The sequence below is a fragment of the Syngnathus scovelli genome, chromosome 3 (genome assembly GCF_024217435.2).
Source record: "Syngnathus scovelli strain Florida chromosome 3, RoL_Ssco_1.2, whole genome shotgun sequence".
Lineage (NCBI taxonomy): Eukaryota > Metazoa > Chordata > Actinopteri > Syngnathiformes > Syngnathidae > Syngnathus > Syngnathus scovelli.
Genome location: NC_090849.1, coordinates 18,905,747 through 18,923,313, shown reverse-complemented (window position 1 = coordinate 18,923,313; position 17,567 = coordinate 18,905,747). Strand labels below are relative to the sequence as shown.

Genomic DNA, 17,567 nt, shown 5'->3' with positions numbered 1-17,567 from the left:
AATATCAGGCAACTTTGACCGTGGAAAACCTGTAAACTGGTTAAAAGTAGCACATCGTGACAAAAACACAAATAAACATCTGTTTGAAGGCTTACTCTTACTTCGGAGAATGTCAAAGGAAATCCGAGGACGGCGAATGAACGCGAGTGAAAATGGTATTGCAAACTAAAACAGGAACTAGCCTGAGCTACAACATGTAAATCCAATCTGAACATGAAATATTAACTCTAAAGCCATTATGTCTGCCCGCTGAGTTGGAATAACTAGCTCGAGGCAAATGACATTTTAATGTAAGAGTTACAGCCTCTGTAAGACCTTGTCCCTTCTAGCTAGAACTTAACTCATTTGTGCAGACTGAGTGATTATCAACGATAAAATAAAAAAATAAAAAAAGGCTTTGGCCTCTACAAGGTGAGCAAGTAGGACTGCAAACTAAAAAATAAAGGAGTAAATGGCTAAGTATGTTTAGATGAACGCATTCAAAGTTTAAACAACTAAAGATGTGACGACGGCTAATGTGACGATGCACTTGGACTAGATCATACTTATATTAACATATTTTAGACACTTTCAAGCACAGTCGAAGCTACATTAGCAGTGAGTTAATGCGAAACAAAATGGCAGACAATATTCTATTATTAAACCTCCATTTTAGGAGAGTTTCAAGTAACAGTTTGTTGGTAGACGAGTCAATTTTTGCCTAAATGGAGCTTGGTGGCATTTGTGTTTTCAAACTTGCTGGCAGAAATTAGATCTAATTGGGCGCAAACTAATTGTTATCGTTAGAGCGTTCAACCTAAAAGGCGTCACTGAATTTGTTTTAAAAAAAAAAAAAAAATGGCCGACTGAACAGTAAGCAGCCATCTGCAGTTCAAAAAGAGGAGAAATGCGCACATTTGTTATTTTCAAGTGCGAGCCCTGAAAGCATCGGGGTCATAAGGTGGTTGATGGGATGCAAAAATGAAATAGCTTTATGGATTTGGACTTTGTTTATGGCGACAGTTGGAGAGGGGCTCAAACAAAACTCTGGGCTCTTTGAACACAGAGAGATAGATAGCTGCGGGCATTTCAAATCACCATGGCTATCCGCATTTTTTGCACACTGAACTCTTAAATGAAGCATATAGAAATGCTGAAATGTCTTTTTCCTGGAAATATGTGCAATTTAAGCAAAAAAAAGTGATAGCACTCACCATCACTTCCATATTCTGCTGTGGCTCTTGGAATCCATGGACGGTCAACTTGCGTAGTACTGAGGGGGAGGAAATATTTTTATAGCATTCCCAATGTTTTATTCATGATGCAGTAAAAAGAGAATTTCTTCTGCATCTTTTTTTTTAACAAAATCCCAATTTCTACCGCCTGTGAAAGCTCTTCTGCATAAAAGACACGACTTATTGTTTGAATCATCTTTACTATCCGAGGTTCCACTGAATCGTCGACTTGATTGGGTTCCACAAAGCACAGCCAAGTACTTAAAATTCTTTTATCGGCGGGATGGCGATTGAGCCTTGTGGTGAATGATGAAAAACTGTGAATGACTAATGCGCCGCCAATTTTTTTCCCTCTAAATGTTTAAACGGAATACATACCACTGACTATGACCTCAAAGCACTTAAGAATCCTATGAATCTCATGTGACATAACCCTTTTGAATAAAACGGCTCACAGATGATCTCTAAATCATCCATCGACCCGGGCGAGTCCTCTGCTCTTTAGCTCACGGCGCAGGTTTTCAAAATGGTTGAGGTCTGGGAAATGAGATGGCCGTGGGAGGAGCTCGACTCTGTCTGGTGAACGATTTATAAAAGTTTCACTTACATTTGACACCACTTTAAGCCTTTGAACACATCTTAACCAGGGGTGGCAATAATTATGGAAGGCATTTTATGTCAATTTAAAGCTTAGGAATTGAATAGCTCAATTACCGCCCCAATTTACTGTTTGGTCTTTATGATTCTCCCATTGCTAATGCTTTACATTATGTAATAAAATTCATTTAAAAAAATGAATTTTTATTCACTTTAAAGCATCCATGGCATGGGTGTCAAACTCAAGGCCCAGGGGCCAAATAGGGCCCGCTACATCATTTTATGTGGCCTACAAATTTTGCATCAACTTTGTGTCATTACTGAAATTACAAATTGTGTCCACTTTTAAAAATAGAAATGTTGCTGGCAATTTTTTATTACCATTCATTTTTTTTAAACTATTTGAACAATTTTTACTAGTCTAATTTCAAAACTCGCTATTCATCACTTTTGAGGACATATTACGGCACCATTTACAAAAAGTGTTCCTCGTGTGTGTGGTGCAGGCGTTCACTTTATGGCGCCAACTACCTTTAAGCGACAGCAGTGTTCTCTCCAGCGATGCCATCGCCGCCGTCTCGTCATGGGCACAAATCTGCTGGAGGAAGAGGTCCGTGTGGTGGCTCCACATGGAACAGGCAAAGCTGTAAATGCCCGACGCCAACTGCCGACACGCACACACAAAACAGTCAATCACACACTGCTCAAATCATTCTGGATCAGTGGACACTTTGAGCAAACACCCCAGTGAGCGCATTGAATGAATCTTCAAGTAACATTCACATAGCAAAATATAATCACACGGCTGGAGAAGCTGCTGCGCTAAAAATGACTCATAAACAAACAAAGCAGACACAAAAAGACAAGTCGGGAGAAAATAAGGACCTCGAGAGTCACCACGCTAATTTAAGTCTCAATGAACTGGCTATTTCCCTTACTCCCAAAACATTATTTGGGCTCAAAACCAATTACATTTTCTCCAGGAGAGCATATACTCAAAATGGGATGATCAAAGGCAAACAAAAGCACGGTTGGTCCCATTTGACAGCGGGGTAGGTACCTCGTGTGGCTTACTACCTCAGACAATCAGCCAGGGCATGGTAATGAGCTTTGGGTTTTGATTTTCATTCCAATAAAAGTATGTATACATGTGCAATGTGGCGTAGGGCCCGAGCATCGCTGAATACATTAACAGAAAAACCGAGTAGATGCAAAAAAAAAAAAAAGGCTCATTAGGGTCGATTCAAACCAAAGCTCCGGGCAACAGTTTCCTCTTCTAATTAAGCTTCTGCCAAGGGAGCGTCGTTTTGTTCTAGTTTGTTACTTTTATTAAATCGTGGTTAACATCTGTTTGTACATTTATGACAATTAAAGATGTTAAAATGTTTATTTAAATGTTTTTTTAATGGTCACGGAACAGTTCGAAGTCAATCACCGTCACAGAAGTTAGAAAGTTCCACAGTTCTGTGGGAAATCCTGACGACACTTCATTATTTAAACATTTTGGCATCTTCAGAATACTTGGTCCTCTGATGCCAATTATTCTCTGTCAACTCCAAGTTGTGCTAAGTAATTGACTTCCAGCATCTACACTAAACAGATCAAAAGGTAAAATGTCCAAAAAGTTCACAATCATACATGAAAGGAAGTCAAAGTGTCAAAGATAAAGGTGAGGAAAAACAAGGTTGAAATGAAAATGACAGCAAACACCTTCAGAAGGTGATAACCATGCACATTAAAAATGCAAAGACAGAAATATTCATCAACAAATGAAAGGAGGCTCCAGAGAGAGAAACTGCAAATCCAGCAGCAATCGTGGCATGAGGTAGGTACATGTCGAGGATTCAAGTGTTAAAAAAAAAAAAACTAGAAATGTTAGATTAGAAGGATAGGGAGCTGTAGGAAGCTTCCAAAGCTTGGGGAGTACAGCCGTGCTTTGCTTAGTCTTTTTGATCGTTTCTTTGCCCTAACACTATGTTTTATTCTCCAACTCCATATTTTTTTTTTTTTTTGCTTTAATCTTACATTCTTGAAAAGACTTGATGGCATTTAACGGAAAATCTTCAGATCTTCAGAATCAGAGCTTCAACAAAATGAGCATTACTTTGGATAAGCGCACGGATATATTCATCTCACGTTTGACAGACACACAGCAGCTAAACAGCACCACCTACAGGCAACATCCAACTCTGCGTTGAAAACAAACTTTCAACATTGGCAGCGGGGAGAGGACATGATGAGAAAAAATTTAACAATTTAAGAGACAGAATCTGTCCACAAATGAGGCCGCTGATGACTTACGTCCTGAAACAGCCGTCTGTCCTGTGCCAGACGTTTGGACGAGAGTGTTTTGGTAACGTGATAGAAGGTGAGCAGCGCTCTGTGCTGCTGCAGGGCATCCTGGCCCTTGACAACGGACTCCAGCAGAATGGGGATGAGCTCTGGCCACTGCCGGGGGCAGTCCAGCCGGGCTACCTTGGCTATCAGCACCGCGATCTGGGTCGCTATCTGTTGGCAAAGCAGACGTGCGCACACACACAGACACACACACGGAAAAGAGAATGACCGCAGGCAAACAGCATCAAACGGCAGAGGAGGGATGTGCCAGTGCATTTAGTTAAAAAACAATCCTTGGGAGAGATCACTTAAAAACACTTCTGCCAAAATAGTTTGGCATTTTTAAAACAGAGTTGCATTTCCAAAGTCAAACATAATCCATTTTAGGACACCGGTCAAATAATTTCCTGAGATTCTAACATGAATTTTCATCCATAATATAAGAAGGTACCTCGGTTCATCATTTCTGCTTCTTGTCTCGTAAACTGACATGCAAGCTAACAGCTAATCAGAGTGATTAATTGTAATGCCGCCGAAAACCGACCCGTGGCTCCCCGACGTGAGCAGATGGCGCTCGCCAAGGCCCGGCCAACTTCCCAACTGCTGACGTCAGATTGGTCTAAGAGGCCTTTACTTGCAGACATTTGTTTACCTTAACCTTGATAAATGCATTCTTTCATTCCAAAAGCACACTAAGCCATTGGGAAATAAAACATCGAGCGGTCAGTCTGGTTTTGGTTAGCAAAAGAGAAGGTGCGACTGCGGAGCGGTGGCACCATATGGTATTTAAACAGCCTGCCGTATGGACACTAATAGTCCTAATGTTTAAGGATCTGCCTTCAGGGAAAAGCAAGCAGTAGAGAACGGAATGCTCGCTGCCAGTCAGGGCCACCTTCCATGTACTGGCAGACCGATACATGCCACCTAAATTATTTTTCTTACACATTCTACAAACCTGTCTTGTTGATTCTAGTCCTCCTTGAAAAAAGTGTCATGAGCATGCTTCTAAGGTGTAACTATAGTGACATATTTGTTCAGAGAATTCTGTACAACTTTAGGGGTATTCAGGTTATAGGACACGAACATAAAAAAAATCCCCAGCCCGCACCCGGAGGCAGCAAGTTGGGTCGTCTTATCTTTCAAATAGCATCAGGAGGTACTTTAGGCCACACGGCATGTTGCCAAAGAGTGCAAATGACTTCATTCTCATGCCTTTCATCCTGCCAGCTGTGTCCAGTGGACAGCAAGAGAAATCCTGAATGGCTGAGTGCATATTCAGCCTCTCAAAGAGCTCCTCCGTGGTCGCAATCAGAATCGTTGTATTGTTGTCATCTCCAGAAGGTTCGTGGCAACCTGATTTCCACCCGCACCCAATTATAGCTTTGATCATGCCACCATAGGTCCAAGCCTTTAGAAAAATCACTTTTCATGATGATAAACAGTGGCCCACCACTAATGTCATGTTTATTTTTAAAAATCCCCATAAAACAAAAAACACAGTGTAGTGACCAGTTCAGAATGAGCCACGCATCGATGGATGGATGGATGGATGGATGGATGGATGGATGGATGGATGGATGGATGGATGGATGGATGGATGGATGGATGGATGGATGGATGGATGGATGGATGGATGGATGGATGGATGGATGGATGGATGGATGGATGGATGGATGGATGGATGGATGGATGGATGGATGGATGGATGGATGGATGGATGGATGGATGGATGGATGGATGGATGGATGGATGGATGGATGGATGGATGGATGGATGGATGGATGGATGGATGGATGGATGGATGGATGGATGGATGGATGGATGGATGGATGGATGGATGGATGGATGGATGGATGGATGGATGGATGGATGGATGGATGGATGGATGGATGAGTTTGCATTGACATTTTTCTATCTGACTGCATGTTTTAATTCCCACAAGAACCGTGAGAACGGCAAACGTCGGCAAGCCTCGCTTCCTACCTCCGACCTGTGGTCAGCTCAGGCAGATGTAAATGCATGGATGGCAATCAGTGTTCTACATATGGCATGTAGTAATCAAAATCTGATACGGAGGACAGGATTTCTCTTTAAAGGAGCCTACAATCAGGGCAGGGCAGGTGTGATTTCAGCGGGGTAGAGTGGAGTGAAACCACTAACCTGATTGACAGGCTCGTTGAAGTTTGTGATGAGACCAGCACGTAGCGTGGTCTTCTCCTCCTCTGATAAAGCGCTGGCAACAGACGCACAGAGAAAACATGTTCAGGCTAGAGGAAGAAATAGCATCTGACAGCGCAAAGAATATGCCGTGTTTTTAATCCCTGAGAGATGCGAGTTGCAAGATGGCAGCCCTTTGCAGAGCTCAGCCTCTGCATTGTGAGGACAGCAAGCCTGCCAAACTCTTGGAAGAATCTTTCGCACTTGATTTGAAATATACACATCCAAATAGAAATATGAAGACGTCTACTAAGATGCTAGGGGATAAATTCAAATCCTTGTATAGCAATGACACCAACCAGTTGCCAACATTCTGTAAATCCTCTACCTCCATTAAACATCTTATCGTTCGCAAAATTGCGGCTGACGCTCTTGCCATTGCTCTTTTGTGCAACGAATTTGCAAAACATACCAAAAAAAATTAAGCTGTCGATTTTAGCTGCAGCTGAAGCTTACTGGAGTAGGGGGAGTGCTGAATGATCACGGCGATGCGTCACTGAGCAGTCAGAGCGAGGAGAAGGAGGTACACATGGAGGGTGCGACAATTTACGACGCCTCGGCATGTGCTTAAGTAAAAGAGGATTTACACGCACGCTGGCAATGAGCAAAAGATTGAAATATACATCGGCATTGGGCAACCGGAGGTGAAAAGTGCTGTCGAAAAATCACCGGCTGGATAAAGACGTACAATCAATTGATTCCGGCGTGCCAGAACAGAATGTGCTCAAAACAATCTCACAAATGGGGCTGTTAAGACACCATTTGTTTCCGAGTCCGTGGTCAGATACACTTATTAACGCGGTGCAACAGAGTCATAACGTGGCCTGCGCTTCGTACCGTGACACCACATTCATCGCGCCATATCGCGCTTCAATTCATGGCAATGAGCCCAAAGGTAATCAAATTACATGGTGGCCAAAAAAAACCTTACACAGCACTCTAAAAAATCAAAGCGACTTCACTAAACTACCGACAGCTGCAAAACAAACTTGGTCGAAGGGAGGAAGAGGAGACGGTTGAGAAGAAGGAAATAACAGCGGGAAACAAAGTGGCCTAACACAAAGATTGCTGAGGCAGAACCAAAGACCTCGGGCCAGCCGCTGTCCTGTGGATTTATGGAGCAATGCTTCATTCAAATCCAACTAGAGTCATCTCGTAAAGTAGCCTAAGACACACGGGGCTCGGTGGAAGCACAGAGGCCACCGGATCAGCATGCATTAAAAAGACAAAAAGCCCGGAATATATAAATAATCAGGGAGGGAAGACACAAGCTGTAGCAGTGAAGACGGTAATAAAGGCACAATACACATAGGAGAGCTGTAACAGGAAAATGGAACCAAAACAAAGATGAACGCCATAAAACGAGAGAAATAAAGAGAGCGGCAAAGGAGATAACAGCAAGAGAGGCATTAAAAAGTGAAAAACATCTACTTACTTAGGGGCCACTCTTCTCCAGTATCTGTCAATGCCGTTTTTGAAGTAGAGTACTGCCAGCCATCTCACGTTCACATCCAGCATATGGTTATTGAAGATGTTCTGAAGCCAAACAAGGAATCAATGGTGTAATCGGAGAATCCATTCCAAAACGATTTATTTGCGACAGTCCTAATTGAAAGTATTTATATATAAATATGACATCACTCGAGGCAACTATTTTCTTTTCTATACAACCGAAAATACAAAAATTGTATACATTAAAATAAATAACACGATGTGTAACTTATGATGTGCTGACACCCGAGAGAAGTCGAGACTGCTGAGGCGCGCCATGGATAAATAATAATAATAATGCAACGCAGTCAGCAAGAGCCCTGAGACTTAATCATATACATCACATTTTGCCGTTGAGTTTCCATTTGCGGAGTCTCAATGCAGCTCCATAATCACCCCATATTTCCTGCATTTCAAAATTCGTGTGTCTAAAGCAAATGAGCCGTTTAGAAATATTGAACTCAAATGTAATTCTTGCCCACCAAGAGGACAGAGTAGAAGCCCGGCTGTGTCTCCCATTGTCTGAGCTGCTCCTCGGCGGGCTTCAGCACAGCCGTGTCTTGACTGGTGGCTTGGGTTAACGTCTTCAGCACCACCGAACTGGCACCGTCTATATCCATAGCTGGATATACCTGAAAGGAACACAGACAGAAACTTTTCAATGCTCTTGCTACGTAAAAGTTCTGACTTTGGTAGACATTTTTATTTTCACTATTTTCACAGGGACCGTTAGAATACTATTTTGTAAAATAATAATGAAAATAACAAAAACTTAAAAATAAAAGAAAAAAGTAAAACAAATGTTTCAACAATTCCCTCTCCATTATTTCCTATGGGAGAAATTGTTTTAAAATTCAATTCAATCGGAAGTCAACATGTCACGGAACAAATTGAATTGCAAAATATTTTGCCCCCATTTTAAGGCAAACCAAGCCATTAACCTCAACACGCACATTGTCATTGTCTCCATTACTGCTTTCAATTATGTTCAAGCCTCTCCGGTCCACAATCATCTTCACTTAGCTTAAGAGACAATGAATGAGTCCATCACTTTCAATAATGGGACTTTAGTGCCTAATAGTAGGGTAGGTAGGGAGTGATGTCTTTTTTTAAACATGTGAAAACCTGTGAAGGTTACCAACCCTTGAGGGGTTGCTTTTTTATTCCCCTGCCTCATTCTGTGAGGAATCTGAAGTCAAGATCAGTTGACAGGCACTTAATTCCAAACATTTAATATTAATGAATATTAACAAGCATAAATGTTTCAGGCCAGCAGAGGATGGAGCACAGTGTGTGGAAAAGAATATTGAGACATGCCTCTTGGTCAATTAATTATTATGAGGCGGGATTACGACTATTAGTTCCACTGGACCTTAATGTGTGATCTTATCGTAACATTCTGGACAATTGCATGCCTCCACTCATGTGGGAACAGTTTGCGTCAAAATTGTTTACTGTTCCACCAGCGGAAGTAGTTCTAGACATAAAGAAGTGGCCAGATGCCATTATAATGACCGCTTGTCCCAATACTTTTGTGCATTTGGCGGAGGGTGGCAAGTAGATGAGTTCGCATTGAGCAACACTGCCATCTTCAGGCCAGTAGTTGACATTGAAAGGGATGTTTTGCTGGAATGCTGGAACATTGAGCATCAACAAGTGTCGCATATGTGCGTGCATTAAATAGTAAATTTCTAAATGGGACTATTAAGAGCTACAGATGATATAATTTGGCATGATCATTAGCAAGGGTGCTAGCAGTCCTATCTGAAATGACTGTATATTCATATATTAAGACAATATTGTGTATATTAAGACAATAATGTAAAAAAATAATGGAATTGAAATAAAAATTAAATAACATTAAATTTGATTGGAAAAAAAATCACTGGTGATGGCGTGGTTAACATCGGAAACATTCTCACCATTAATTACATATAAATAATTGTTTTTAATTACAAATAACATCTAATAAAGTCTTTAAATACACATCTACATTCCATTTGATTGCATAAATCCTAATTATTACTAAATTATTACTGTATTATTACTATTATCTATTATTATTAATATTATTATTAATATTATTATTAAAAAAATTCTCCAATAGTAGGGCAGGTCCGCCTGGAAACACGTTAATTAGGATGCAATGTCATACTCATTATAATTTTATAGAAAAACGATACTACTTATAATCACTTAGTTGGGGGGTTATATTATTCTTCCTAAAGGGGCATAACAGAAAATAATTGAGAAGCACTGTCCCAATGTCTTAACCTTCCTAGAAAAACACAATGTCCCATCACTGGTGAGCTATTTTTAGAACAGGCTCACAGGCTACTCATGTGCTTTATGGGGGTAATTCTGAAGTAGCTTTAATTGTGTTTATACATTTTAGGTGAACATAACTGCACGGATGTACATGGACAAAGATCTTGATCATTTTGTATTTTAAATTATGATGTCAAGAAAACATTAAAGAACAACAACCACCTCCACCAACAACAAATCTGTCTCAATTTAAGATAGGAAAGCCACTGAAAAAACAGTATCACAGTTCACATACGACCACCTGGTCATCCAAACCGGACACGGACCAGGTTAGAAAGCCTATCTAGCCTGCACCACTACATGCATTTCATAGTTACACTTGCACTGTTGTTTATTCCTACATTACATTGACACATGCACGTGTCATCCTTTTATGCTGTGCAGCTGTCAAATGTTAGCAACAAGACCACCGCTTGTCAAGCCACAAACGGTGTCCAAGCTTGTTAGCCATGCCATTGGAGATCCCATACACGGGCCTCTCAGCCTAGCCCACCCAAAACTGACCATTTGGCTTTTCTAAGCAAATCACCACACACTAAAATCACGATTAAATCTGATGTATGATCCGCGATTGACCAGATCGTAGAGTCATTGAATGATTTGCACATAGCGGAGGCTTATTCGCATAGGCATTTTGCAGGGGCCTCTTTTGGTGTCACTCGTTAAGAGAGTAATGACATTTGATCAAAACACACAATATGCGAAAAAGCAAAGCTAACTTTAAGGCTAACAAGGGAGCTAAACTTATTGAATAGCAGATAAGATGAGGGCAATGCACGTTTTAGCCACCAATAATGTCTTCATCATCTAAAATCAGCAGACGACACATTTTCGAGAAAATGCTACGGGACTCACCTAAAAGATTGACTGCAGATGAGAAAACACAGAAGTAGGTAAATTGCAAGTAAAGCTGTGTTTAGTGGTACTCCGGCAGGTAGATGGGGGGACACACGCTTGTTAGAATGGCGCCAGCTCCACAACCCGGCGCGCTTTGATGACGTCAGTGGCAAAGTAACGCTTCAAATGGCTAAACCAATGCATTGATTTAAATTGCGGTTTCCGCTGATAATGAAACTTTGTCGCTTTTATTTTGGCATTGTCCGTAAGTAAAATCCTTCTGTTTTTTTGTTTTTTTAGAACGAGTTATATATAAAAAAAAAAACTATTATTTTGGAAGAACGTGCTCTTTAGTTCTGCTTGGAAAATGCATGAAAATAAAATGTGAATTTGATTAATTACTTTTAATCATGGCAAAATTTCACTAGTGGATCAGAGGCGTCATGATCACAGCGTGCATGACGTCACACACGTCTGCTACAGCTTACTTTGAAAGGCTGGAGGTTTTTTGAGCAAATTGCATTTGTTGAATAAGGATGTTTGAAATGGGTTTTCCGATCAAATAAAACCTAAAGCACCTGAATGCATCTATCATACCCTTTGAAGGTACACATATAACACGTGAATTGCAAATTCCTACAGTGATTACACTTCATAAAAGCCATTTATATTGTCTTTTGTTATATTCTATTCCATTTTAAAATGTTACTTGTTATAAATGTTCTTTACCTGCATTAATATGTTCTCTGAGCCCACAGTAGTCTAAACACAGTATTCTGATGACTGCAACTGTAAATAAAGCAGATGAATCCACCTGGTTTTATCCATTATAGTCCACCCTCTCATAAAAATATGGCATTTGGACCAGGATGAGGTAACTTTTCATCAATGCATCCATTCATTTATCCAGAGTAAATGGACTGTGAGCAATCAACCTTTGTACACATCTTAGTCACACTTCGGTTTGACAAATGCAGTTTTTCAAGTTGTGCCTCTCTCTCCAAAAGGACTCGTACCAAAGTTAGTCACATGCCTTACAGCATTTAATGGCTGACACCGACAGATACGATATGTTCAGTAGTTGTTGGACAGAGGGGGGCAGAGAGAGTGTGTGTTGTTCCATGCAAGGGAGTATCTTCTCTGGCAAAGATCACTATTTTCTGTGTATATTTATTTTGGTTGCATCACTCATCGAGATCCTGACTGGAGCACAAACACAGCTGTAAGCAGCAGTAGCAGCGGTGGGAACAGCAGTGTGCCTCAGGTGCCGGACAAACATGAAGAACTTTATGGAATGGTTTTTCACTACTCTCGGTGCTGTCGTTGTGATCTACTATGGAGCGAAGCTGCTTCTTTTTACAAGGATGTTTTATCCCAAAAGGTGGTTTCCAGTGCCAAAGTCTTTCTTTTTGTCCATGGGGGAATGGGCAGGTAAGCATGCTGTGTGTGTGAGTGTGCATGTGTAGCATAAACTATATGGGAACAGATTAGATGTAGATTGAGGTTAACATTCATTAAATCAACATTTCACATTGTTTTCTTCTTGCTAAAGTTGACACTGTAACCTCCACAACAAAACAAATTATGGTACTGTAATAACTTTGTCCCCAAAAATGACCCAAATCTAGATTCCTAAACATCATCTGGGTCATGATTAAAACATTTTAATTGAATCAGTTCACATTCTTAAGTTAACCTGCTTTTCGAATCACTCATATTGACATGACATTGCCATGATTTACTTGCAAACCAAGAATTAATCATTGTGCCTAATCTTTCTAAATGAAATGATCTGGCACATTGGCTCACAGCCGTGTGGCAACAATCGTGTCAACAAACTTGCACAAGTCCAGAATTGCCTATTCAAATACTTGTCAGACAGGAATCCAACAGTGTATTTGATTATGGCAATCCGGAAGATCTAATACCTGCCTGAATTACTGAAATTTTTCCCATCTGAGCTGCTTGGCAGTGTCAGAGTTGTTAAACTAATTTGTACTAACGATTAGTCTGGAGAGACGAGCAGTCACTTGCCATCTGTAACTGGTCCAACAGTTTCTTCTAAAGTTGACAGCATTTCCCCGTGACGGATTTTTAGTGGGATTAAACAGTAACCCTGTGGAAAAGTAATATTCCCATACACTTTGGTCATGCCCAAAGCAAAGGGTCATTAACCCTCTCAATATTGAGGACATTGTTTGACAAGAGATTCCAGTACAGTGTGACAGACAAAACAGTGACACAGCACAAATTATTGTAGTTAATTTTTCTTAATAATTTTAATTTGAAGGATCATTTTACGACAGGACCCTCCAAACATAAGGCGCAGTTTTGAGACAAGGGCTTAAGTCGAACTGCAAATCGTCTTGATCTACTTGGTTGGTGGAAATTACACCAGCAATTTTGCCATATTTACACCACAGAATGAGATATTTCCTCTTTGTGCATGACTCCATATTATAGGTTAAAAATTATACCGCAGAGTAATCTTATAGCATGCACATACAGACCAAAAATCGGAAGACCTGAGATTTATTTGGTATCATACATGTGAGCTCCAGTCTGCTCCACTGTCCCCGCCCCTTAACTCCCAGATCCAATCACAAATCAGACCGAGTTGGTTGCGTTTAGAGTCTCCCAGAAATTTGTACATTACAGAACTTATGAGAAACATACGAAAACGTGGAGCTGCCAACATGACGTAAATAAAAATTCTGTCAAATTCGTTCTAACAAACACAAATCCAAGTGCTGAGTGTTGGAAGATTATTTATCCTACTGCCTGAGGGGGCCCACCAGTGTTATCACACACTATGAGAATCACTGTTCTCAATGTTTTGCAGTTTTAGGAATGTAACTGTTACATATTACTGTTACATATACTGTTACAAGCTAATATTACTAAATTTTAGCACGTTAAAATTACTTCTTCATTCCTTCCATAGCTGACCCACTTTTTTATTATAACAGTTCCAGTATGTCACAACTGACTTGGAAGCCCCCCAAAAGCTTGCTGGAAAGGAAATATGTTATCTAAGTATTCAGGGCCTACGGAGATGAGAGGGTAGTGGCAGGCTGGACATGTTCTCAGCACGTTCCTTATCAGAGGAACAGGCTGTACGTACAGAACGTAACTCGAACGTGATGAATCAGTAAACACAAGCCTTCTCTTTGACATCATGATGATACCAATGCATCCTTGTAGTGAGGAATGCCAAGTCAAATAACAAAGTGTTTCTGTTTCAGTGGTCACCGGTGCTTCAGAGGGCATAGGAAGACAATACGCCTTTGCGGTAAGTTTTTATTTAAACTGGGATTGGACATAACCCTTTTTTAAAATTTATTTAAAACCTAATATGTATGACATCAAACTCACTTTTCACAAATTCATCTCTTCACTTTTTTTTTTTTTATTCTGTGGACTCTTATCCTCAGCTATTCACTGAAAACCTTAGATGTTTTGCATCTTTTTGAAATACCCCAAGATGCCACAAGATGGCACCAGAACTCTGTCATGATAGGAAAGTAGTACTGTGTTGCTGCTTTACCTCTTTTTGTCCCACTATTAGCTGGCTGAACATGGAATGAACGTGGTGATTATAAGCAGAACCAAAGCGACTTTGGACAAGGTGGCCAAGGAAATAAGTAAGGACTACCTCATTTTATTTTCAGTATCTACCAGTGTCATAACAGACTTGGGTAGTGTAGATATCGTGTGTCCATGTGCAGGTGAATCTACACAACGGGTCGTTAAAGTAGTCGTGGCAGACTTCACCAAGGACAATATCTTCACTGACATTGAGGAGCATCTTAAGTACTTGGATGTCGGTGTATTAGGTACATCTTCAGCATGATAATTTGCTATCACAGTCCAACTATACAATGCGTGCAAATTGTTATCAAATGCAATTAATCAAAGCTGGTTTTTACTATTGTGTCCTAGTCAACAATGTAGGCATGGTGCCCAGTGTGGTCCCTCGCAGATTCCTCGAAGGTGAAGATCTGGACCAGGTTAGTGGCGGCCGAGTTTGCAAGTATATTTGCTTGACAGAAAATGAGAAACTTTTGACACTGCACAGTTTTTTCTTCTCAAAGATCAGATGATTACAATGCTTGTTATCGTCCCTTTCAGACAATCACGAGGGTGATCAATTGTAATGTGAAAACCATGGTGAAGGTAAGTGTCCAACCTCCACATTCAAAGGTCCAAAAAATGATACAATTAGGACTTACGCATATTTTTGGGGGGAGGGTCTCAAAATTCTGATAATAACAATATAGAGAAAAATTAATTTTGTCGAAGGTAGGCAGAAGACTGTGGACAAACCAATACATTTGCAAAAATCTAATAAGTTCCATTTGAGAGTAAAGCTCTAATAATAAATTCTTTGCATTGCCCTAAAATCTATCTTTCTTTCTTTCTCTTTGCAACAGATGTGCAAAATAATCCTCCCGGGCATGGAAAACAGGTTTCCTTTTCAGGTTTCCTTCATTTGATGTAACAAACTATACTACTATAATGGCTGCTAGTAGTAGATGACAATGACCATAAAAAAAAAGCAAACACAGCTGCACCAACCGGCCACATTATTAGGTACACCTACACGATTCGTGATCCATTCCATTGACAAAGATAAAAATGCCCCGCTCTCATTGGTATTATTTAATAAAGAGTGGTTGAAGTTTGTGTGTATGTGGTATGCAGGAGAAAAGGGGTGATAGTAAACATTGCATCCGGAATTGCCAGCATTCCATTTCCTTTGTATTCGCTGTACTCTGCATCCAAAGTGAGTATCGTTCAACCTCTCTTTGGCTCCAAACGTGTTGTTACTCTCATTAAACTGTGCGTATCACTCTTGCAGATATTTGTGGAGAGATTTTCTCAAGGTCTTCACGCTGAGTACAAAGATAAAGGCATAATTATACAGGTGCAACCTTTTCAAGTAGGGGCGGGGAAACAATTAGTCAAGCTTCTCTTTGACCTCTTCCTTAGGCAGTCACACCTTTTGGGGTCTCCACTCGCATGGCGGGCTACCAGAAAACCAACGTGACCATGCTGTCCCCACGAGATTTTGTGGAGAGCTCGCTGCAGTATATCAGAGCTGGGGACAAAACTTACGGCAGCATCTGCCATATGTTGCTGGTAAGGAAGACTCGGTTATACTAAGATGTTGGTACAGAGCGCTTGACTTTGTCCATGTTTTGTTATCTCACAGCCTCATTCCAAAGTAGAACAAACCCCCCCACAGACACACAAAGATTTCATGCCGTTCTTTATAAAAAATATTGAGTGTACATAATTTAATATGTCCAATATTCATCCATGTTGTACATATTAAATTATGTATAGTCAATATCAAGCATGTTAATTTTAGTATATTATGTTTGACATTTTTTTTATTTGGGATTATTTTTTGTTTGTGATTGCTATTTTCTTTGCTTATATTTTTTGTGATATTTTTGTTTGCTTCTTTTTTTTTTGTTTGTGATTTGCTCTGCCGTAACTGTGGCCAGTTTGGCCCATTCCTCTGCCACATTTCTCAAACTCCGTCAGCAATCACAGTTATCCCGATGCCACATTTTTCATCTTGGCTGTAACATAGCAAATTTTGGAGAAAGTGGAGCACTATGAACACTTTCTGGATGCAATGAACAAGAAAATAATTTGTCTATTGTACATGTGCACGCACAGGGCTGGTTACTACTCTCTATCCCACTCAAGATTCTCCATTCAGACTTTATGCTACGAGGTATAAAGGACTACGTGGAGAAAAAACAAGCAGAAAAGAGATCCCGAGCAGTAATAATGGAAACCTAAAGGAGGAGGAGTGTCATAACAGTGCCGAGTCAAATACATTAACAATGGAATGTCCAAAATCAGACAGAATCGATTGTGATGTTGGAAATGTGTTTTATGGTTAGAAATCACGTAAAGTTGTTGCAGATTCATTTAAGAAGTTTTAACATGTAGTGCAATATTTAATGAGGCCACTAGAGGGTGTAAAAAGGCAAGTGTTTGGATGATACCCGTTGAGGCTGAGGGCAGGATTTGTGCTTATGGATATTGCAAGTCAGACCTTTGAGAAGAAGAATTTTAGATTTGTTTATGGTTGGTGCAGACAAGAAAAACATTGTCATGGGTTCATGCATATTTGGTAGTATTCTATTGAATTAGTTCGCACTAACAAAAGCAAAAATGTAAATAATGAAACTCAGTATTGGTAAGGTCAGAGAAGGACTTCATTTCACTGTTTATTTTATTGTGATTTTAATTTGCTGTGGTGTATTACTTTAATAGATGACTCTATACTTAATGTGGCTGAAATATCTTTTTCACTTGCAGGTAAAGCAACTAATATGAAATCAGTGCACAGAATCATAGACCAGTAACGTCCAACCACTGCACTAAAAATTATTTAATTTTGTCTTATTTGTATGCTATCCCATCCCAACTTCCTTCTATCTATTCAATATAGTATACTCCATGGCATACTTTAGTTTGCTTGTTTATCGTGAGGTTTCTCTGATGTAATGTGCCTTGGCTACA

The 17,567-nt window shown here is 40.1% G+C and overlaps 2 protein-coding genes across 4 annotated transcripts in view; one reads left to right on the top strand and one right to left on the bottom strand.

The window, feature by feature from the left end:
• Positions 1–11,175, bottom strand: part of ipo11 (importin 11) — a 51,276-nt gene extending 40,101 nt beyond the window's left edge. The window contains exons 1-7 of the mRNA XM_049763536.1: positions 11,040–11,175; positions 8,339–8,488; positions 7,801–7,901; positions 6,309–6,381; positions 4,113–4,319; positions 2,343–2,475; positions 1,194–1,252 (exon numbers count right to left, since the gene is read on the bottom strand). Of these exons, the coding sequence (XP_049619493.1) occupies positions 1,194–1,252; positions 2,343–2,475; positions 4,113–4,319; positions 6,309–6,381; positions 7,801–7,901; positions 8,339–8,476 (711 nt within the window). The 5' untranslated portion in view covers positions 8,477–8,488; positions 11,040–11,175. The remainder of the gene's footprint in view (positions 1–1,193; positions 1,253–2,342; positions 2,476–4,112; positions 4,320–6,308; positions 6,382–7,800; positions 7,902–8,338; positions 8,489–11,039) is intronic.
• Positions 11,176–12,015: 840 nt separating this feature from the next.
• On the top strand, positions 12,016–17,517 carry hsd17b3 (hydroxysteroid (17-beta) dehydrogenase 3). Of its 3 annotated transcripts, none has more exons than XM_049762853.2 (11): positions 12,016–12,285; positions 12,403–12,452; positions 14,267–14,313; positions 14,590–14,665; positions 14,750–14,857; positions 14,964–15,031; positions 15,153–15,197; positions 15,455–15,489; positions 15,726–15,948; positions 16,014–16,163; positions 16,713–17,517. In XM_049762853.2, exons 2-11 carry the CDS (start codon positions 12,437–12,439, stop codon positions 16,836–16,838), a joined length of 894 nt encoding a protein of 297 aa, XP_049618810.1. In that variant the 5' UTR covers positions 12,016–12,285; positions 12,403–12,436; the 3' UTR covers positions 16,839–17,517. The 3 variants fall into 3 exon arrangements, with proteins under 3 accessions (XP_049618810.1, XP_049618808.1, XP_049618809.1); XM_049762852.2 differs by having other exon boundaries at positions 12,019–12,452; positions 15,726–15,807; positions 15,883–15,948; XM_049762851.2 differs by having other exon boundaries at positions 12,018–12,452.
• Positions 17,518–17,567: the final 50 nt, after the last annotated feature.